The sequence below is a fragment of the Marmota flaviventris genome, chromosome 12 (assembly GCF_047511675.1).
Source record: "Marmota flaviventris isolate mMarFla1 chromosome 12, mMarFla1.hap1, whole genome shotgun sequence".
Taxonomy (NCBI): domain Eukaryota; kingdom Metazoa; phylum Chordata; class Mammalia; order Rodentia; family Sciuridae; genus Marmota; species Marmota flaviventris.
Window position 1 is genome coordinate 107,395,914 of NC_092509.1, and position 23,522 is coordinate 107,419,435.

Consider the following 23,522-nt stretch of genomic DNA (forward strand, 5'->3'; position numbering starts at 1 on the left):
TGCAGAGAAGTAATTGACTGTGAAGGAGAACGAGGCCACAGGTAAAAACCACTTGAAAACATTGGTCCCAGTTGTTCTGCACACAGGGAAATGAACTGAGGGAAAGCGGTCCTCTGAATTCGTGCTGGAGTGGGTGGGAGCATTCCTCCCCATCACCGCACACGAAGCAACTGGGGTCAAGGATGCTGTTCTCAGGGCCAAAGGGACCCACAACTGGTGGGTGAGAGCAAGGCTCAGAAGAGCATGGTCACCAATGGCAGGAGGCAAGATGAAGGACAGAAATCAGTGTTTACTCTGAACAGAATCTTGAGGGGAAACTGGAGAAGCTGTCGATCAAAGTTCATGGTGGGAAAAGCAGCCCAGCTGAGCAGACCCGGTTGAGGGCTTGGGGGAGGAACCGCATGGCTCTGCGTGGCCACGTGAGAACGCTCAAGTGGGATGGATGGGCCATGGAAACGTTAGGGCAGCACGACTCAGGTTACCCATTCAGAGGGTTAGTTGGCAATCTGTGAACATTTTCTGGGTGCATAAAGTACTGAATGCAAAATTGAGCCTTGTTGGCCTTGATACTCCTTTGTAAAAAATTTCAAAACACTGTCCCAGTTTTGAACATCCTAGTTGTTTGGTTGTTGTATCCCGCAGGCCTCTTTGATAGGTGTGTTCTTTTGAGACCTGGAGAGTGACCTCATTTCTGAGGCCAGCCACTAAGGAAATGGAAACATCAGTGGGAAGATAACAGGGGTCCATGGTTGACCAACGACCACATCCATGAGTCACGAGTTCCGTCAGTCACTGAATTTCGTGAGGAATGCTTGGAGGATTTGTTCCAGGGTAGAGGGCTCAGAGTGGGACCATGGAAGATGTCTCCCCATGTTTGAAGTGACGTGGTACAGGAGGGGCTGGCAGCACACTGCCTGGCTGGGCAGAAGAAGCTGGGAGTGGAGGTTCAGGGAGGGTCCACCGCAGGTGAAGAAGGCCCGTCAGCACCTGGAGACATCTGTACCTGGATTGAGCATCTTGGCAGCAGTGGGCACTATGGGGAGGAAAACCCACTCAACTTAATTACTTGTGAGCTTTATTTGCAATTCTAAACTGTTGGGTTAAGAAGTAAAAAACAGACGTGCTGGTAAATAAGAAGGTGACCCCCAGGAAATCCTTCCTCTTTACAGAGATGGACAGGGTTTCAGAACAGCGCGGGTGGTGCTCACTCGCAGGGACCAGTGGGAGGGTGCTCGAGAGCCAGGCGGGTGTGTGGCCTGGCTGACAGGTCAGGCTAGCAGGACTGGTCTCATGGGGTGTACAGAAGAAACACCTGGCAGTGGCTGGAAGGAGCAGCCACCCTGGTTCTTGGAGATGATTGCAAAACAGGGAGCAGAGAACTGATTGGATTTCAGATGCCTTAGTGACGAAAGATGACCTACAGAGACAAACTGGATGCAAAGTTGAGGAGAATTTAGTTTCCTGAGTATATTCCCAAAGGTGAGGCTGGAAAGCTGATGAGCAAGACCGGGAGGTGTCATACAGGTAACACTCAGATGTTTGGACTTTGCCGGGGGTGGTGGCGCACACCTGTAACCCCAGCGGCTCCTGAGGCAGGAGGATCCCAACAACCAAGGAGCTGTGACCAGTGAGGAGACACCAGCCACCTCCCAGGAGGCTGTCGATGTTCATGGAGCGGACGCTTCATGATCAAACTGCACATGCTCAGCACTGACACTTAAGAGGCACAAGGTGAGCACAGCTCTGGGGCCTGCCCATTCCCACGTAAGACACAGGCCCCACAGCGCCTTCATTCTCGGCACCTAGCTAGGCCACGTGGAGAGAAGGAAGCGCAGGAACTGGTCCTGGCCTTGGAAGCACTCAGAGTCAGGGTGCTCCTGGTGCTGTGGGGGAAACCAAGGGAAGACACACCCAGAACCGAGGTACCACTCTCAGAGCGAGACTGGAACACGAGACCAGCGGGTACTGTCCTAGGCCGTCACCCTGTCAGCTCTGTGGCGCACTCGGCTCTTCTTCCGTGGCTCTCCTGCCCCTTGTTACTGGAACCTGTTACTCTGATCCTACCTCCCACTGAGGTCCAGGCCTGCTTTCCAAGCGTCAGTGAGACACCACCACTGTGGTGTCCCATGGCTTCTTATGGGATGTGTCCCAAGCCCCACTCATTCTCCTGCCTCTTAACCTGCTTTGCCACTGTCCTCCTTCTCACGTAGTGGCCAGCTGTGGCTCAGCAAGGTAGAAACGGGTCCCCTGTCTGACCCATTCCTCTTCATTTCCCTTTATACATTACTCACCCAGATCCTCTGCATCCATCTCAGGAATGTTCTAGGTTGCCTGTCCTCAGTTCCCCGCGGGTTCAGAAGCCCACACTTTTCACCTGTGCCACGGCAGCAGCCCCGTGACTTACTCCTCTGCTTGGGCCTCTCTCTGCGGCATCACTTACCCGCCTGCTGATCACCGTTCTGATTCTGAGACCTAACTTCACTGTTCTGTTGGGGTTTCTGCACTGGCTCTCAGAGTCTTTAGGATGAAATCAAACCTCTTTGTTTTTTGGTACCAAGGATTGAACCCAGGGGCACTTAACCACTGAACCACATCCCCAGCCCCTTTTTAGTTTTATTTAGAAACAGGGTCTGCTGAGTTGCTTAGGGCCTCACTAATTTGCCAAGGCTGGCTTTTAACTCATGATCCTCCTGCCTCAGGAGCCGCTGGGGTTACAGGTGTGCGCCACCACCCCCGGCAAAGTCCAAACATCTGAGTGTTACCTGTATGACACCTCCCGGTCTTGCTCATCAGCTTTCCAGCCTCACCTTTGGGAATATACTCAGGAAACTAAATTCTCCTCAACTTTGCATCCAGTTTGTCTCTGTAGTTTGTCTCTTTCGTCACTAATGCACCTGAAATCCAGTCAGTTCTCTGCTCCTCGTTCTGCAATCATCTCCAAGAACCAGGGTGGCTGCTCCTTCCAGCCACTGTCAGGGGGGGACAGTTTGTTCCCTGCCCTTTCAGATTGTGCATATGTCTACCCATCGATCAGAGAGTTGTGACTTCTTCTAAGTGAAGAACAACTTTGTGAGCTTCTTTTTCTTAAGAGCCCTGGGTTGAGTGGACATCCGGATAAGGATATTTTAATTCAGTGTGACCTCTGCTGATCCCAGTGTCAGCACCACTTGAAGAGATACCACTGAGCCCTCCTTACTGTAGTCACCTCTGAGCCAAGCTCGGCCTAGTCAACCCTGAAGACCAAAACTTGTTCCAGTTGTTCTTTGCAGTTCCTCAAATCCCGGTATAAACCCATAGTAAAGTCCTGATTCTGCTTTTATTTGCTGCCTTCTTTCCCGGTTGTGAGGAGGTCGGGACTTGCTGCCTACTCACTTCCGCCATTTCCTCCTGGCACCCCACTTGGAATTCTTTGGTTATTTAAATTATTACTAATGATATTTCCTTGGGGGCTATGCTTAAAAGCAGCAGAGATAGGCACTGGCTGACTTAAGCCAAAAAGGAACTCGTTGGAAGGCTGTGGGAGTTGAAGAAAGGCGGAGACTCGGTCTTGGAAGTCAGGGTAGCACTCATTGCCCGCAACGACTGCCGGCTCAGGGTCATTGCTTCGTCTTGGCCAGCCGTGGGTTAGGAGGCGCCTGGGTAGCTCCCTTCCACGTGGTGCCAGTGGTCTACACTTTCCCACTGTTTGGCTCTGCTGTGGGGACCTTTGCCCCCAGCTACACACACACACACGCGCACGCGCACACACACATTCTCACTCACTCACAGGGAGAGAGGAAAGTCACGTGGAACTTTTTAGGGGCCAGAACTGGGAGTGCCAGGAGTCCCACCTGCTGACATTTTGAATATGCCCAGGAAGAAAATAAAAGGGTTTGAACACAGGAGTTTCTGCCTTGCCAGAGATGCTCTAGGGTCTATGTCATAGGAATTTGTGGGTAATGTCTTTAGGGCTCTGTAGCCAGAACAAAGCAGATTTAGATGTCATTCTCTGCTCTTGTCAGTCTTAGGCCAGACAGCCCAATCGGCCCACTTTGGTCAGCTGTCTGCTGCTCAGCCTTGGGAGATCAGGGGCTTTGGTGAACCGTCCATCAAGACACAGACAAGAATTAATCCCCTCAAGTAAATTTGGGCACTGTTGCAAAAAAAAAAAAGGAATAGAAGTGGGGCCCAAGAAGCAGTAAATGTTCACCAGTGGTACCACTGACATGGTGTACAGGGAGGGCCAGTCAGAGTTCACAAACTGTTCTGCGAGAATCTTGTAAGAGAGGAGGACAGGCGTTATTTTGCTCATTTTCCAAACAAAGAAATTAATGTCCAGGTTTTATGACATTAAAAAAAGAACTATAGATAATCAAACCCACGTGTTCTGATTCCTGGACTCATCTCCTTCCATAATACCAGGCAACCTGTGTGTGTGTGTGTGTGTGTGTGAAGAAGCCATAGAATGAGCTGTGTTTTAACAATGTGGCTGCTGCCTGGGGCCATGGGTCAATTTCTATTTGCCCCAGGTTTGTTTCAGCCTTTTACTTTGTTTCTTGGTGAAACTGCCTACAACCATTGACCTAGGCCCTCACTTCAAAGGCATGGCTGTTCCTGTCTGGATTGAATACCTCCCCACTGAGTGTGACTCACCCCTCCTTCCACCCCGTGCATCTGAACCATCCACAAACTGCTGTGGATGCTTCTTTCAGAGGCTTCAGAAATATCCAAAGATATGAGATTCACAGAAATGGGAGGACAACCACCGGTCCAACATGAAACAGGAAAACTATGCCGAACACCCTTCAATGTCTTTTTGATGATTCAGAAGGTAAAGTCATTCTGAAGCTGGAAATGCACACAGTGTTTTGGGTGCTTTGAGATGACAGTGACAGATACCTTAGAAATACTTAGACAGCCATTTGGTATCCTAGGGCCAGACCAGTCGGAGGAAGGAGGGGGAGCTCCCAGAAATGTGCCACCTGAGATGAGAGGTGCAGGATCAGTGGCAAGGGCAGGCTGTTTATAACCAGACCCATGCCACCATCTGGATAGGCATCAGATTCCTTCGGTCAGCTCCAGCTGTCAGGAAGAGGACTCACCATTTCAGGAAAGCTCATGCAGAGAAGTTATTATTGTAAAATTTAGAAGTAACCTGCTCTTTCTATGAGGGCCTGACCCATCTTTCTGATGTCCCATCTGGTAGCTTGCTTTTAAGACCTCCAATCAGAAAAAGGGGGAAGGAGCCCCTGCAGAAGTGGGGCTGGGTGGGCATTCTTGCCTCTGTCCTCTAAGAGGACTTCAGCCAGGGGATGTTTAGATTCAAGCTAAGGAAGACATTCCTAAGGGCAAATTACACATTGAGGAAATGAAGGATGGTTGAGGGAAATTATAGAAATCCCTTCTCTGAGGATCTTTGACTTGGAACGGGTTCTCCTGTCTGGGATAGTGGATGAGTGAGATGGCTTCCCAGAGTCTGCTCGGTGATTTTGACTCTATTTGAAAGATGAACAGATTTCAGAGTTCATTCTCCTTAGAGGGTATTGCTTAGATACTGAAGCTTGGTTTTATTTTAATATTGTTTCTGTCTCAGAAAAAAAAGGATACAAGCTTTTTATCAATATTTCAAACAAAACAGAAAAAAAAAAAAAGAAGAAAGCATCTCCTAAATTTTTGCTGTCTATAGTCAACTGTTACGTTTTCCAGAACTGGTTTGGTTGCAAAGGATGGAGGCTCCCCCTTGCTCAGGAGAAGTCTTTGCTTAAGTAATCAGTAAGCCTGGGAGTTCCTGGCTTCAGGCATGGCTGAGTGCTAGGCTCTGAGACAGAAACAATAGTAAAATAAAACCAGGCTGTGCGTCTTTCAGGGGAACTCCACATCCCCACCTCCCACTGCCCCTCAGGACCAGGCAGGCATTCTCCATGAGGGCAGGACGCCTCCCCAGGTCCAGTGTCCATGGTCTCAGACCTCCCAGCTCTCTTCCTCTTTCCCTGTGATTTCTGCGAAGTCCTGTTGTGGAGGTGCCTGTGTGCCGGGGAGGAGGCAAGCCTTAAGATCTGCAGGGATGAGGGAAAGGAGTAGCTTCCTAAAGGAAAGCAGGCAGTTGTTTCCAAATGAAGAAGCAGCGCGTGCCAGGCAGGCAAAAACACACACTGGTGCCACGTTGTGGAATGCATCACCAGTTTCTGCTGCTTTAGGGCCAAATGCAGCACTAATCCCAGAGGCCAGAAATAGGTATGTTCTCAGCAGGCCCCTGTGAGCAGGCAGCGACTTGGGATTGATTCTGCCCCTCGAATGTGATGCTATGGAGTTACCTTTGCACTCCTGTCTCAGAAAAAAAAAATGCTTTTTATCAGTATTTCAAACAAAACAGAAATGAACCAAAAAAGGAAAGCATCTCCTAAAATTTTGCTACCTATAGTCAACATGCTCCTATTTTTTTCTTCCATCTCCTCCTGAGACTTAGAAGTACATCATGTATTACCTAGACAAGTGATGAAGAAATGGGTGGGCATGGGTTGTTGTTGTTTTGGTTGTTGTTCTTAAATCAAGCTGTTCACAGTTCTGTGCCTGAAATTGTTAATTGTGGTAGAATATAAGCTTTTCTGCCCAGTAGTGTGAAAAAGCTATTAAGAACCTAATAAGAAGCCAGTGAATTTTTGGGAGAGGTATATCTCAAGAGGTGACTGCAGGGGTGTCTGATAGGAGTGTGTTTGTATGGCTTGCAGAAATGCCCTAGCACCCACCCCTGGATTACCACTGGCTGCCTCCTTTGAAGCCTGTCTGTCACTCTCTGGTGAGTAGTTGAGGCTGTTCAGAAAGGCTACTTGTTGCAAGCTCCCCACCCCCTCCCTCTTTGCCTGCCCAGCCCCGTGCTGCTAACCAGGGAGATTTGCCCATTAGAAGGGCCTCAGCTCCCAGGGTTCCCATGGCAACAGCCTCCTTGGAGGTCTTTGTTGCTTGCTAAAACTTTGATCTCTGAGAGTGGCTGCTGCTGTTTCTCTGGAAGATTTACAAACAGAGGAAGAGGGGGAAAGAATTGGGGGAGAAGAAAGAAAAAGTTTACTCCTGGCAGAAGGGAGAGAAAGAATTAATTACAGAGCCACACTCTAGCCATAAATCTGGAGACGACTCCTTTGGAACGTCTTCTGATTTGGGCTGTGCCCACATTTTCATTTGTCGCCCTGTGCAGAAGATTTCAAATGGGACTGGTCCTCCTAGTAGGGCAGAACATCCTCCTTCAGCACACACCTGTGCCTTCAGATTCCAGGGGGGCTGAGATAACCCCAGAGGCTCCATGAATGGAGAAACACAGTGGCTTTTCAAGCCTCTGCCCCACTGTTCCCCACCCCCTGCCGTGGCTTGCTCTGCCCTAAGCTTACCCAGGCACCTCTGTCAGTCTTGTTTTTAGAAAGAAACAGAAAAAAAATATGTTAAAAGTCCAGAGGAGGAGGAGGAGCCAGAAACCAGGCATCAGCTAGAATCTGATTCTGGTTCCTGACTGTGGCTAACAGCATTCTACTGAGAAGTGGGGGCAGGCCGTCAAGGCCTCCAATGTCAGGACCACGCCCTTTGCTCCTTACTCTTTAGATCTCTCACCTGCGTAGTCTCAAGCTTGCTTTGATATCTATTTAAATTACAATTGAAACTTAATGTGTATTTTTGCATGCTGTCTCCCTAGCACAGTTCAGCACAGTGAAGATAAGAAATAAATAAGTGACCTTGTCTTGTCCTTAGAAAAATTTCTCTTTGTGAAGATTAGAGTTTTGAAGTAGCGAACAATGTAAGAAAAGACTACAATTGTGTTTGGATATTAAATATCTAGGCCACTGATTCTCAGAAGGGAGTAGTTTTGCCTCCCAGGAGCATTTGGTGAAGTTGGAAGACATGTTTTAATTGTCACAACTTGTAGGAAGCCAAGTCATCTAGTGGGTAGGCCAGGGAGGCTGCAGAACCTTCTGCAACACAGAGGATAGCCCTCTCCTACTCAGCAAATAATTATTTGGGCTCCAAATGTCAACAGTGCCAGGTGGTGAAAGTCTGTTTGGATACTGGATAAGATCCACTGTGCACATAGGAGGTTTTGGAGTCAGCTTTGGACTCTAATACTGTGACCATAGACAAGTCCATATCTATGAGCCTCAGTTTCCTTGTCTCTAAAAATAAGAGAAGGGTCATAAAGACACATGGAAGACCTACTGTGAGGACTCAATGGTGCATAATAAGCACTCAGTGAAGTTAGCATCGTTCCCTACCCCTTCCTATTCCCCGCCTCTCATCACCAGTGTGCCATCCTTAGTCTGAGAGAGCCATCTTTAGGGAAATCTACATTGAGGGACTCCTGCTAAAGAGCAGATTTTCTTCCAGGGTGTTCCATAGACAGAGGCTTTAATGGGCCATCTGTGAATTGACAATCCTATTACTAATAGATTCACATTTTCTCAATGGCATCTGCCCTGTGCTTTGCCAGTGGTGACCCTAATCAGCCCTGTGGAATCTTCCTGTTAGTGGCTTGGCGTGCCTTCTGTCCCAGCATGCTGTATTCTGGTTGCTATTGGAAGCCCCCATTTTCTCAGTGGACGGCCCTTAGTTGATTGCAGAGTGTTTTCTGCCTGAGCTAAATACAAGGATTAGGGGCCGGGGTCAGTCCATGAAGCCTGGAGGAGTTTGGGGAAGACCTAGGACTTGGATTAGGATCTAGATGGGCCTGCGAAGACTTTAGACAGAATGCCTTTGGAATTCATCCTTCAAACTAGGATGCCCTGAAGAGTAAAAGCGGAGGGGAAGATTTAAATAATTTGTGGCAAGACCACCGGCATATACTGAGATTGTCCAGGCAAACTGGTATGATGGCGCCCTTCCCTAGAGGATGACCACCTCCAGGAGTCTCCCGCGAACTGAAAAGAAGACGTAGAGGACCTGAGGTCTCATTCTTGTCCCTCGGGTCCCCGGCCTAACCCCTGCTGCTGGATGGCGTGTGATTCACGGAGACCTGCGGCGCACGCACGTCTCCTTTCGTCCGCTTGCACAAGCCCGGGGGCCCAGGGAGAGGGTGATCTGACCTAACGGTATTTCCAGAAAAAACGCTCCCGAGGCTTCTGAGGGCGGCCCCGCCTCGCGCGGGCGGAAGGCGAGAGGCCCGGGGCTCGCTGCCCGCGGTTCCCGCTCCACCGGCTGCGGCCGCGCGGGGCGGACCCGGCTGTCAATCAGCGCGCATTCCCGGGCCGTTGCCTGGCGACTCGGCGGCCGCGGCACGGTCAGCCGCGAGCTCTTTGTGGTCGCGAGGCCGCGCGGGGGCGGGGACAGGGAGCCCGGGTGGGTGGCACCGCGGGGGTGGGTGCGCCGGGGACGAGGCGACCGCGCTGGGAGCCGCCTGCAGACAGTGGGTCCATTTTCCCCCCCAGCCAGCTGCGCTCTTCAGGGGTCGCGTTCACACGGGCGGCGCCTCCGACTGGCTGAATCGCCTCTCCAGGGAGGGCTCTGGGAAAGGCTCTCGTCCACGCCCCTCCAACGCCCCTCCAACCGAGGGCGCCTGGCCCCGAGCGAGGATCGGGCAGGAGCTCTGACCGTCCGCGGGCCTGCGTGCCCCTCCGCGTGGGGCCAGACCCCGGGGGCCCTTTTGGGTTAGGGAAAGTAGCCATCCTGTCCTGCCTTATGGGTGCGTTTGTGCTGGTCAGTGAGTGCGACAACACACAGGCCCAAGAAACTCGACGTCCTGCTTCCGTGCCTTCCCACCTTCCTCCCCATCATTTTGAGTCAGGTCTGCCTTCTGCACTGCATCTCAGGCCAAGTAGAGCGTGGTCTATTACTAATACTGTTTCGCATCTGTGCGCTCCGCGGGTAGGAGGCTGCATCGCGATAGTGCTTTGCAAAGGCAGAGTACTTGCAATCATTTTTACCCTTGTTTATTACTTTGTAGCAGCGCGGTGAATGCCTTTTAATTAGATCATACTGTGTTATGATGTATTCAGTCATCATTTTCCAGTCGCAGCTTGAAAAGGTGTTGAGAGTTTCAACAATCTCCAACATTTTCTACATCCAAAAATTATACTTTAATTATATAAGTAGCAATAATGTCACAAACACAAATTTCACAGTCACTCCCTGCAAATACTAGACTAGAAAACGTCACTGCACATTTCTAGAAGAAAGATAAGCAGAAGCTGAGGACAGTGAGATATTGGAGAAAGAACAGTGGATGGGAATCCTCAGACCTGGGTTCTGTTGCCGGTTGGTCCTTAGTCAACTCTGTGGCTTGGGGTGAGATTCTCAACCTCTCCCAACTTCCTGAAAACATGGGGTGGGTATGGACCAGACCTCTGTGATCCTTTCTGGCCCTAAAATCTGATTCTAGAATTCTGTGTGAATAGAAGAAGTTACCTCTTTAAGCTAAACTTATAATCACCGCCAAAAAGCCGGAAGCATTTATTAACAGTTAATTGCAGATGGTTCAATACTAGTCATTTTATGGAGAGAATTCACTGTCAGAATTATTCTTTTAAGATTATAATTTAAAGTGAACTAAAATATACAAGACACAAAAAGAAAAAGTAAACACAAGAAATGCTTAAATACACAGTTTATAAATACATATATAAGAGAAAAGAGGCTATATCCACACTTGTTTATTTATAGTTTATTCCCATAAATCATATTTATTAAATTCATGGTTGCCATGGGAATATAGAATAAAACCGAGGATGTGTGTGCCCTTGGGAAATTTCCAATCTATTTGGGATTTTGAATAGCCATGGAAACAACACGTGAAGCATAGCCATAGAAACATCTTCACACTTAAAAGGGCCAGAGAAAGGCATCTGCTCCCTTCAGAGACACAGGAGAGAGACATTTTGGAGGGCTAGGAGCTGAGAGAAGAGGGGGTGGATACAGTACATCCCTGAAGATAGATCCAGAGGAAAGCTTGGGAGTGGATGAAGCTGTGTGTTGAACAGAAAGGAGAAGAAGGGGAGGCACGGCCCCGGGGAGAGGCGCTCCTCATCATCCTCATGTTCTGAAATGGAGGGCTCCCTAGTAGTGTATATTGGCCAACCCTAGGCGGTCCTGAAGTTAAAACTCTCAAAGAAACAAATGGATGGGACGTGCTGTAGGTATCTGAGGGTGGAGAAGATGTGCTTATCCCACTTTTTCATGAGTTCCAATGCATTAACAGCTTGTCTGCTATGGTCAAGTGACTGAGTAGCCAGGTCTAGGTTCTAAAAACAAGTTTGTACCAAATCCAGAACTTCTGCACTGTCCATTGCATTTTGAAGGCTTGAACTAAAAATCAGAACTTGGATTGAAGTATTAAGAGTAAAGAAAAGAAAAATCTTTTTATCTAAAATCTGTATGCATGTCGTATCTCTGTAGTGACTTCCTTAGAAATACCCTACCCTGGTGGTCCTCAAATCTCAGGATAAGGGTTGGGCTGATTCCATTCTCTTAGATGGCAAATAGTATTTGTATGGTCCAGTGTGTGGATGATGCTCCTGGCATCAAGCCTTGACTCTGGGGGTGCTGAATGTTCTGCAGTGCATAGAAGAGTGTGGAATGAATGAACTGATGAGTGAGTGGTCGCTTCAGATTTTTAATTAAGAGCCTACTCCCACCTGGAATGGAGAGAGGGGACTGTGAGCAGCGAGTCAGAGCCTAGCCAGGAGCCAGTCTACCAAACAGTGGGGATTTGCTACTGATAAGTGACTGAGGTGCCTTCTCGTGCTGGGCTGCTGGGGATGCTTGGTTTAGGGTAAGTCCCTGTCCTGAGGGTTTCCTCCCTGCCACTGGAGGCACAGGTAAGGGGACCATTGCAACTGAGAGGTAAGTGCCATAAGGAATGGCTCTTTACTCAGGGGTCCCAGGGAGCGTGGAGGGGAAGCAGCTTCTCAATGCAGCTTTCTTACTGAATCTGTCAGAACACATTTCAGGCGTGATAAATGCTTACCTTAGTGAAGAAGTTAGGTAAATTCCGCCTTAAGGGGCCTGGCCTTCTAAGACATGAGTGTTAGAGGATTGGAGGAAATATCTCCAGGACACGATCATTATGAAAGGTGCAGAGATAACACTCTGAATAGAGGAGTAGGAAGCTAGGCAATGACTGAGTCTCTGGGGAAAGGCCTGGGACCAGATGGAACATGATATTGAAGAGGCAGAGAAAGGCAGATTTGCAGGAAAAACTCCTTTGATTTTGGTGAGTTTTGTGACACAAAGGCAGGTAACTAAAACCAAGTTCTGCTCATGCTGTTGGAGGCTGTATGGGCATGGGCTACACTGAGACTCTTAAGCATCCCAAGGGGCCATGTCCTGGTCCTGTTTCTGTCTGCACCTGGTATAGTAAACATTTCTGTGTTGAATGAATGAGTGAGTGAATGGGTTGGAGACCTCACAGAGCGAGCTGGTTCCTGGGAACGTGTCCAGACACTTCAGTTGGGGATGACTTCAAGATGGCAGAGGCAGAAAACAGCTGGAGTAGGCAGCTATATAGATAAGATATTAGGTGTTTTGTTGGCAGTGCCTGCTTCTACTGTGAGCATTCACCCCACAGTACCTTGCCATGCCTGGCGGTGGACTCTGTGACAGTATGGCCTGAACCTGCCACTGGTGTGTGCTTGCCAGGCCATTAGCAGATCTCATTCATTGTGGGTATTCATGCGGAAATTTCTTTCAAGTAATGGATTTTGCAAGGTTTGGAGAAAACTGTTTGAGTGCTTACATGAAAACTGTATTTTCCGTGGATAGTTTGAGCTTTGGTTTGAAAAGAGTCAATGTGGCCTTCTATCTGCAGGGTGTGCTTTCCAGCATTTCCTCAGACTTTAAAGTGACTTGTAATTGCCACTCTTGAGTGAAGTCCTGGAAGAATAATGGTGATTTTCGGGAGTTGGGAGAGTGCTGCTGAAGCCTGGAATGTGTTCACCGCAGCCATTTAGATGCCGGAGGAGCAGACTTCCCTCGCACACAAACGAGGAGGGGGAGAAGAGAACGGTAGCATTGCTGAGGGTCTGTCAGGGGCAGAGTTGAAAGCAAATTGATGATTAGAAATATAGGACTCCAGCACAAACCCGAGTTTCAAAAGTCTTTCACTCCAGGGCCAGGGTTGTGGCTCAGTGGTAGAGTGCTTACCTGGAATGTGTGAGGTACTGGGTTCAGTCCTCAGCACCACATAAAAAGAAATAAATAAAATAAAGGTCTCGTGTCCATCTACAACTAAATAGATATATATTTAAAAAGTCTCTCACTCCAGTAAAATGTAAGTCATGGTGGAAAAGCCAGAGCTTTGCTCTCACTCTGCTGTGGATACAGTGATGGTGTCTGCTCTACCCAGCTCCCCGTGTTCTGGACTCAAAACACTGAATGTCACCCCCTTCACTGAAGAGCCTGTCGCCACCCCACCCCAGGGCCAGTGGTACTCAAGAGCTCCGTGGGAGGTCTCCACCTTCTGAGGGGTCAGTGTGGAGTGTGACTTCAGGAAGCTGCTGGATGTAGGTCTTCCTGGAGCAACAGCCTTTGTGGATTCCTGGTCTATACTTCTGATATACTCTCTCCTTGTTTAATTTTTTCTATTAAAAGAAGTAAAGCAGCCTAGAATAACAACAGAGAGCCTGCTCATTGTTTTCTGGGATGCCCTTTCTAGAGCCCCAAAATTAGAAAGACTAACAATTTGGTGTGTCATGCTGTTATTTGAAGTTTTAATTTGGACATGAGGGCCCAGAGCTTACATTTTTGTCATTCTGTGTGTGGGAGCCATGTTAGAACACCATTAAGGTGATCTAAAGGGCCTCTGGGAAAACCTGGCTTTTGGCTTTCCCACTGTGAGCCTTCGGAGGCAGGTTCATGGTCTCTGGGCTCTGTACCTACAGGCATATCCCCTTTGACTTGTCTACCATTTAAAAAATGTGTTTGTTAATCGCCCAACACTTGAAAATCATGACATTTTACATAGAATCTAGGGAATCTTGAATAATGGGTTTGCCTCCACTCTCAGGACAACTTCCCGGGGGGCAACAGATGTCCACTGGTAAGACCCTGCTGTTCTCTACACCCATGACCCCTCCCTGGTGTCTCACATCGGGCAGCCATACTCATTTAATTTGCATTACCTGCTGGTCCCTATACACATTTCAGTTTGCCACTCCAATCACTGAGTATTGGATCTGAGAATCAAAAATCATATAGATAGGGTGAGCACACAATCAACTGCCCAACTAGAATTCTCTGAGTAAACAGGGGTGTTGTGAATAATCAACCATGGTCATAGGCATAAACCAGGACGGTCCCAACGAACCCAGACATGTAGTCTCCCCATTTTCACACCACTACATTCAACTCCTTCTTACGAAAGAGGAAACTGAGACCTAGAAAGGGGATGTAATTTGCCTGTAGTAGGTACTGAATCAACTCATGACCTATCTGCCCTAACTATCTTGACTCCCATCCACTGCTTTTCCTAACATAACAGGCTGAATCTAATCCATATCCTCCTGGAATGTAGGGGTGAATAATTACCACGCAACTAATGTCCCCTGAGAGCTACAAGGGAAGCTGACATCATCAGTGGCATTTCTGCTGTAACTCTGATTAATGGTTTGGACCACAGAACCTGCAGAGATGCTCGAAGCACTAATAGGCTGGACAATGAGAGATCCATTCAGACATACCAATTGTCCAGGCAGGGGAAAAAAAAAAACCATAGCAAATGTTCCCACTAAGTCAGTCTGTGGTGACTGACCTACTGACCAGTGCTGACTCTAGATTCCTTGATTGGCTAGGCCTGGCAAGTGAGTGTGAATTGTGTCTGCAAGAGCCATCTAAGATCCCAAATTCCCAAGTCTTTGACCAACTGCCTATGGCCTCACTGAGTCTGCAAGAGATATCTGCAGAGAACACTCCAGATGAGACCAGTGCTCACTGTTCATCACTTGCTCAGACTTTGGTCCCAAACCTGTCTGGTCTCCTGCTGTGGGGACTGTGTGGGCCTTGGGGCACCTCTTTATGTTTTGCAAAGGCTGCAGTGAAAGGCTGGCCAGGAAGTCTCCTTTAGGGTGCTTCCCCAGGGCTCTGCTTGGCTCCTGCTGGTCCTCCTCAGGGACCCTGCGAGCAGCAGCGCCATCTCACAGGTCAGCTGTGTGAGCTGGAGGACAGAAAGAAGGACGCTCCTCTTGCTAAGGCCTAAAGCAGAGTTGGCCTGAGTGACCCCTGCTGTTCCCTTGGAGTAAAAGTCTCACTTTCCCTGCGTGGGACCCAGCAGGAGGCATGACCCGGATGCATACTGCTACCTTTGCCTCCCTTCGTTGAGGCCAGCCGAGGAAAGGCCAAGGGAGCAAGGTTCTCTGCTGCCCGACTTTCTGACATTGTGTCCTGGCTACCTCATCCCCCTGGTGTGCTGGAGGTGCCCTTTCCTCTTTGCCCCTGGTCAGAACTTCTTTCTTGGGGAGTGTCTTCTAGAAGTGGGGACTAGTGACCAGCTGTGACTTTTATAAGCCCCCCACACAGCAGCCTTTTCTCTAAAGCACTCAAGAGACTGACAGGAAAGAGTTGTTTTCTAAGTGAGCCAAAACCACATGCATGGATTTTATTTTTGTATGGAAATAGGACTGTGAATGAGTGTAAGAAAATGTAGGTTGTGGATTTCCATTGCTGTTTTTTGACCTGGACGATTAGCAGGTCCTTCTACCTCCTGGTGCACCTGGTGACGTGAGAAGCCGGGCTCGTGTTGACTCTTGGTCTCAAGCACACCAGCATTTAAGACATCTCTGCATGTGCCGTGGTCCAAATCATTGGTGAGCCTCACAACAGGAAAGCCATTGATGATAGAAGCTGCCAAGATACAGGCCCCAGAGCTCTGCTGTCCAGTAGCTACATGTGGTCACAGAATTCTTGAAATGATGATTTGTTGTTGATACTAGCATAGGTTTAAAAAAAAAAGTTTAAATTAATTTACTTTTACGCTTTAAATATAATGGTGTGTGTTGGTGGCTGCACCTCCAGTGGATGGTGCTGTTCTAGAGATGGATGTCATGCCCCTCGGTGAAACAGAATTCAGTTGGATGCTCAGGTGGCACAGTGACCTTCCCCATCACAACTCGGAGAGGAGGGAGGTTTGATAGTGGTGTCCTGATGCAGAACATCAGTGGATTAGCAAGGCTCCAGCGTGGGGGTATCTAACAGGCCTCTTCATTTACCTTTATGGGAATCTGGTGAAGGCATCAGAATAGCTTTCTAAAGGTCAGGCTGGTTTTAAAAAGGACTGAGCTCTCTCTTGCCCCTTCCAGCATCTTGTTTCCCACACGGCTCTTGCCTTCCAGAGCCCCTGTGGGGCACCTGTTCCTGCACCAGCCGTTGAGCCTCCATGCCATATCACGCAGAAGGCCCTGGGGTACCTAACGCCAGCTGTGGGTACCATATGGAAAAGCCACACCATCTACATATGCACAGAGTGTTTCCAGCCAGGAGTGGAGAGGAGTGTGTAGCTGATCTAGCTTTATCTTTTCCTTGCCTTTGAAAATTTTAATCATTGAAACATCTTTAGGCCATAAATAGAATCATGTAGCAAGATAATCCTGAGTTAAAACCAAATATGTACTTCTGTTTTTGTATGGATGTGGGACTGGATGGATGGATGGAAATGTAGACTGATGCAGATGGCTTGACTTAGCGGGAGGATGGGCGGAGAGTGAGAGCAGGGGGCACGGAGGCTGCTCAAGCAGAATCTTTCCTCTGTCTCCGCTTCCACCTCGTCTAGGGCAGGCTTCACTTAGATGACTGCCCAAGGCTGAGGAGGAGGTCATTCTGTTGACCGAGCCCAGCCGTGGTGATGTGCCTCTCGGACCACACGCAGACGGGTGGCCACGTGGGGATGGATGGCAGCGGGGGCCAGGTTCCAGGCTGCATTTCCCTCTGGAGTAACCTCTTTCCTTCTTCTTTTCTTTCCACTCTTCTAGGCAGGACAGGGCTGCTTGCTGATCTCTTGCCCAGTTTTGCTGTGGAGATTATGCCAGGTATTCAGTCATTTAACTCTTTATTTGCCTGATTTGCTGTCACTCCATCTGTCTTGCTTCTGCATTAGTCACTAATGACTTATTTAATTGTTTTCATATTTGTCTGAGTATGTCTGTGAGCTAAGCCCACTAGAAGAGCCTTTAAACTATATTCCTTCTGTTCCTCGTCCCCGAGATAATAACAATCAAAGATAGGGGGAGGTGGGGACCCAGGCCCCGAGCGCCAGGCACGCAGTATCCTTGACAAGCTCCATGCCTGCCTCAGTGTTCCAGCTGTGTCCTCCCCACACGCATTCCTTGTCTGATCCCTCATCCCCTGTGATGCGTTCACGCGTTCAATATGATATAATCCTGTTCCTCTGAACTGCCTTTTGTAACATTATCAAAGATCTCTTCAAACCTCAGGAGAGCTATCCACTCCTCCTGCCTTAAAAACAGCCATCCACAGACCTGCATTTCCTGGTGTACGATTTCGTGGGATCAAGGGCCCCTTGCCTCCCTGAGGCTCAGGGCCACCTGCCCAGCACACTGATGCAGCTCGGTGCCCCAGCCTCCACCAGCCAGCACCAGTTTGGGGCAGCACTGCGTCTCATGGTTGATGGAGGCTCAGAGACGCAAGGGAAGTGTGGTGAGGAGGCACCCCAATCAAGGGGCAGGAAAAGGTGGGGTTCAGTCTTGTTTTGGAGAGTTTCTGCCATAATTTTAAGAGTTTCCTAATAACAACAGAGAGGTACATGTTTCAAGAAGCACCTGGAGCCTTCACAGTGAGCTTTACTAATTATTCTTCCGTGAATTCTTCTGTCCTTTCCCACCAGGCATTCTTCTTATTGATGTGGTTCCAAGGACACCAAGAGATATCTCTCTGTAATCCCCCTTGTCCAAAGTTCCTGCAGTTTGAAAGCATTTGTATACACACACACACACACACACACACACACACACAGCTACATTGCTGGGTTTCAAACTAGAAGTTATATAACTGGGAATTACTGTCTTTTTCATATCTGAAAGAGGCATTTCCTATCCGCCTGAATTTCCCTTCCTCTGATTCCAAAAATCCTTTCACGGTGATACTCTTTTGTTTCTCCAACGTAACCTGCCAGTCCTTTGTCTTTAACTGCCTGACCCAAGAGTGGCCCTCCACTCAGCTCATCCAAACCCTGGGCTCATGTCTACCTTGGGTTCCATCGTGCTGTGACGTTAGTGCTAAGGCCAAGGCCTCCTGCTGTCTAGTGTGTGCAGCAGGAATGCCCCCAGATCTGCAAGCCATCTGCCCCTACCAAGGGACAGGGGGACCTGGGTGATCTGAGTGTGTTTCAGACGGGGAGGCGAGGAGGGACCTTCAGGAGGTACAGGATGTTCACTTTCTCTCTGAGGAAATAATATTCTAACTAAAGGTCAGATGACTTTGCCATTATCATAAGGCCTCCACACTTCATAGTTTCAGTCTCCCAACTACATGTCCATCGAAGGACTATTTAGTAATTGAAATTTAAGAAAAAATGTGCACTGAGGCTCACTGTAAAGGGATTTTTGGTGAGAAAGCTCTCAACTGAAATGAACTGCTTTAGTCTTTTGGCTTTGAAGGGAGAGATGGCTCCTTCAGTCCGTCCGTTGCCAGGTCCCATCGCATGCTACTGAGTCAAGTCACGTAGGGCCGCAGTCATTTTTATCGAAGCCAGATAGAATCTACTTCCTTTCTCTCCATCTTTGAGATGGCAGATGAAATGGGATTCACGCTCGGCCTGTGCCAAGCCGTGAGAGAAGCAGGAGTCAAACACTGCAGGCCTCCACGTCAGCCTTGCGCCTCACCGGACCCCGAGAGCCTGAGCCCTGGGCTTGCTGGCTGACCGGCTTGAGGGTGATCACACCAGACCCATTCTCGGGGATGGGGACAGTGCCTTCTCTGCTGGACAGCTGTCCAGCTATAAGCAAGAGGTGTGGATCTCCGCCCTGGTGTGGAGTACAGGAAGGGTGTTCTAGGGCAGTCTGCAGGGAGAGCACATGAGTGTGGCCAGGCCCTGGACCACCTGAAGATGGTCTACTCAGAGGCCATGTGGACACAGAGGACTGTTTTCAGGGCCTGGATTTTAGAGACAAGATTAACTTGACCATAAAAGGCATTGACAGAGCCCTCCACCTCCTAGCCCAGCCGCGCGGCTCCCCTCCCCCGCCAGGACTCCTTCTGCACTTGTCCTGACCCTATTCTGACGCTGTGGTCAGCTTGGCAAACCCTTTCCCCGGTAACAGGCCTGACTCCTCAGCCCCATGGCTTTGCACTGCAAGCCCAGCGTGACACTGGCGCTCGCTGCAGGGTTCCTGTTGAGTGGGCTCTGTTCCCTGTCGAGCGCTTTCTCCCCAGGCCCTCCCCCCGACCTCCTTTCACAGGGACACACCTTTTGGTGTGCCCCGTCCTGAAGGTGGGCTGGCTACCTTGAGTGTGGGTTTCTCTGTGCGTCCTTCCAGAGTGGGTGTTTGTGGGCCTGGTGATCCTGGGAGTCTTCCTCTTCTTCGTCCTGGTGGGGATCTGCTGGTGCCAGTGCTGTCCCCATAGCTGCTGCTGCTACGTCCGCTGCCCGTGCTGCCCAGACTCCTGCTGCTGCCCTCAGGCCTGTGAGTAAAGAGCCAGGGGAGGTGTGGAGTGGTGGAAGAAATGTCCCCTCTCCATCTGACAGCTGTGCCCCCGAGTCCTCCTCCACCTCCTTTCCTTCCACCCGGACCCCGTCTTCTGCCAGAGCCCATCTTCAGGGATGCCACTGTCTGCCTGCTCGCCCGCTGCCTGCATGCCTCCATGTGTCCATCCACACCTTCACCCATGCATTAGGAGCCCATGGGCAGTACTGATGGAGAAAGGGCAGGTGCAGGACAGCCATGTCATGGGATAGGCTTTGCCCCTCCTCAGGGCATTCAAACCAGAGGAAACTTTCCTCATTCTCCTCTCATGCAGAGAACCTCCTCTTTTTAAAAGTGGATGTGCGGACTGTGGCCTTTGGGCACCACCCGGCAGCCACTGATGAGTTTCCCTTACTCCCATGATGAACAGGCCCCAACAGGACTGGTCCTCCTGTAGGGATTGATGGTACCTTACTAGCCAAGCCCACATAGGCACTGAGTTTGGCATCCCTACCACAAACCAGACACTTCCTGGAAGAGAGAGGCACACTGTGCACCTTCAGTGTCTTTACGGATAGCGGTGTTGGGGGGCCTCAGGTCATTTGCTTAGCTTTGAGAGTCATCCAGCAAGGGTCACAGGGTCACGTGGCAGCCCATGGCCTCTTCACCTCTCCAGAAGAGGTTCCCCGGCTCCTGAAAGCAGCCCTGTGCTGGGGGCCTCCTCCAGAGGGCTGAGGCGGTCTGCAGACCGTGGGCTGCTGACCCTGGGGATGCTGCTCTGACAGCTCCCGGAACCCCATTAGCACCAGAAGCCAGGTTCAGCACGTGATTCCTGCAGCTGCTCACAGTGTCACTTTTCACTGGAGCTGAAGTGGTCGGAGGGAGAGTGTCCCTTCTGAATCCGATCAGTCCTCGGAGAAGACACACGTCCAGGAGCTCCCCTGAGAGCATCCTCGGGGATTCCTGGTGTGAGGGTTGTGGAGGGTGGGGCAACGTAATGTCTCTTGCTCTTCGTCTCCTCCACAGTGTATGAAGCAGGGAAAGCGGCCAAGGCCGGGTACCCTCCCTCTGTCTCCGGTGTCCCTGGCCCTTTCTCCATCCCCTCTGTCCCTTTGGGAGGAACCCCCTCATCTGGCATGCTGATGGACAAGCCGCATCCACCTCCCTTGGCACCCAGTGACTCCACAGGAGGAAGCCACAGTGGTAATTGTAGTTCCAGACCGCCCTGCCCCGCCTTGTCCCTGGCCCCACCCAGCTCCTTGCTGATAAGCACAGTCTGTTCAGTGGTGTATCTTGGGGAAAGTTATCTGCTTTCCAAAAGTGGGGTCCTTCTGGTCATGTGAGGTGTCTTTTGGAGTGCATCTTGGGCTTTCCCAGGCTGGAGGACCTGCTGACCCTGCTTCCTTCCTAAGCACCCCAGTAACGAGGGCCGAGGGCCGGAGAGCTGGGGCACACCTTGAACCTTGTTCAATGTTATTCCGGCCCCGCCTGGTGTTAAGGACCGTCTGAGGCACGTGGAGGAGGGACAATGCCATGTGCAGGATGCAGCTTCTCTAAAGGCAGCATGGTCTTGTCAGGGACAGAGGGTGGGCCCTGATTGTGGCAATCAGAGGCTGGTGTTACTTGGACGTCAGAGATGAAGGAGCTGGAGTGGTTACAGAGCCTGCCGGGGGAGGCTGGGTTTGGGGCTGAGCCCAGAAGTGAGAGGGGTGCTGAGCAGGAAGGCCAGCGTGGTGAGATCCCAGGGCTGGGGGGACCCCTGTGAGTGCTGGGCGGCCTGGGAGAGGTGGAAGGGCATGTGGAGCCGGATTGAGGGGCCTCCCTCGCAGCTCCTCCAGAGGGCTGGGCTGGTACGTGAGTTAGCAGGAGCGCTGCAAGCAGAGGGTGGCAGGGGACAAGCGAGTGGGCAGGGGGAGAGAGTGGGGCCAGAGACCACGCGCCAAGGCCTGGCTGAAGTGGTTGGTGCGTCCGCTGAGCATCTGGCTTCTGAAGGAGACAGCGGGATCAAACAGCAAGAGGAACCTGAGAGGAGTTTGAAAGAAGTGATACGATGTTGGAGAAGGAGGGAAAGGGGCCTCAGGATGGTACCCCAAGGTGTTCAGTGTTGCAGATCATAGCTGCCATGCTGTAACTGGTTGGGAGAGTGGACTTGGGTGACGATCAGCTCTTTCTGGGGCTTGGAGGTAGGGGGGGAGGGGGAGGGGGAGAGGAGGGTGGAGGGGCAGGGGAGGGTGGCAGGGCAAAGAGTGTTAAAATTCAGTTTCCTGGAGGCATCTGGACAGGATTACAGGGTAGAGGAGGTTAAGCTTGTGTGTCTAGGAGACTTAGGCGGTGATTTTCAAATTCCTAGATGCGATGAGCCCTGGGGTGGGTGAATCAGACATTTCACGCGGGAGGCTTCTAAGCTGCCCCCAGGGGAGCCGGGAGGGTGCAGCCCACTTGCTGAACTGCCACCGCCCGACTGGAAGGGGTGGGCAGCCTGGGTGAGGAGTTGGTCTTTGTGCTTTTCTCTCCCTGGAACTATTAGTAGAATCCTGACGTCTGAGACTGGGAATGAGTCACAGACTGAGAGGTAAAAGTTAATGATCAAGGACACAGAGAATCAGAGAGGTAAAGACCGGGCAGTGCGTGTCCCCAAGGGTGGGGTGGGCCACAGGGGCATTGAGGGGACCCGTCCCACGCTCTTTATTTGCTGCTTTCCCTGTCCCCCTAATTCTTTCCCTTCCTTCCCACTGGAACCTTGGCCCTTCTTCCTACTCAGTGGGTCATCACAGTGAGTGCTGCTCAGAGAGGCAGATCGTCCTCTCTCCCGGCTTCAGCCTTTCCTGAGCTCCTGGTCATTGCGGTTTAGTCATTGGTCCCATCCTGCCACATTAACTGCAATTAGAAGTGGCTTTAAAAAATAGAAAACTGAATTATTCCACAGAACAGGAAATCTCAAGCCTGGTGGCTCCAGGTTTGGCTAGTGGACAGTTTGGCAGCATCCTTGAAAGAACTAGCTCTTTGCATCTCAGTACTCTCATCCCGAGCACCCCCTCTGGCCTGCTCGGCTGGCGGCCCTCGTGATCTACTGATGACAGCAATAGTTCCAGTATTAAATGAATTCAGAGAGAGAGGGAGAGAGAGATATGCGCTTCATCCTTGTGCCTCATTTCCCAAGAGTGACAGAAAATTCCCAGGAGCTCTTCCCCTATGTACCAGCCTTCCCTGGCAGAGTTGTATCCCATGCCCATTCCTGAGCCAGATGGGCTTAAACTAATCAATCCTCACTTCAGAGACCTAAAAAACTATTGACCTTGAGATCAAACAGTCTGGGTCTGTCAGCCCCCAAACAGCAAATATGGCCATCAGTGTCAGTCACAGCCAGTCTGGCCTGGCCTGTGTCATCCTCATATCCTGGCACCAGGAATTAGTCTCTTATGGTCCCCATGGACACATCTCGTGCTCACGGTCCCAAGGTAGGTTACTGTTGGCCTTTGGCTAATTCTCCTTTAAAAAATGTGGCTTAGGCCAATGTAGATTGTTCTGTAAAGAACACTAAAAATGTTAAGAAATGTCTGTGGGTAAAAATGTAAATCTAGCTTTTTTAATATTTATATGCTACCTTAGTTTCAGGGTAATCATCTAGCACCAGCAATTTTTCAGATTACCTTTGTGCGTAATGCTCTTTGGAACATTGTGCAGGGTAAAAAGGCCTCTTTGGTGAGCCAGCTAGCGGAGGTCTGGTTGGTCACTGCATGGGAGAGAGAGAAGGGGCCAGACTCCCTCCCCTGAGCCTACCAGCAGTTCCTGGAGAGCTTCTCCCATACAACAGAGGGAGCAGCCTCTTGCCCCCCTGGACCCAGCCTGCTGCTCCGTCAAGGCCTCTCTATTGGACATCCACACTCCACCTGCTCCAGCCCTGTCTGCCTCCTTCCCAACTTCAGTACCTTTCCTGGCAGA

General features: G+C 50.3%; 1 protein-coding gene across 2 annotated transcripts in view; it reads left to right on the forward strand.

Moving 5' to 3' along the window:
• Positions 1 to 23,522, forward strand: part of Ildr2 (immunoglobulin like domain containing receptor 2) — a 56,174-nt gene that overhangs the window by 17,173 nt on the left and 15,479 nt on the right. The window contains exons 4-6 of one of the 2 annotated variants that reach the window (XM_027922856.3): positions 16,911 to 16,967; positions 19,434 to 19,580; positions 20,607 to 20,783. In XM_027922856.3, coding sequence (XP_027778657.2) covers positions 16,911 to 16,967; positions 19,434 to 19,580; positions 20,607 to 20,783 — 381 coding nt within the window. The remainder of the gene's footprint in view (positions 1 to 16,910; positions 16,968 to 19,433; positions 19,581 to 20,606; positions 20,784 to 23,522) is intronic. The other variant, XM_071600362.1, reaches the window with a different exon arrangement.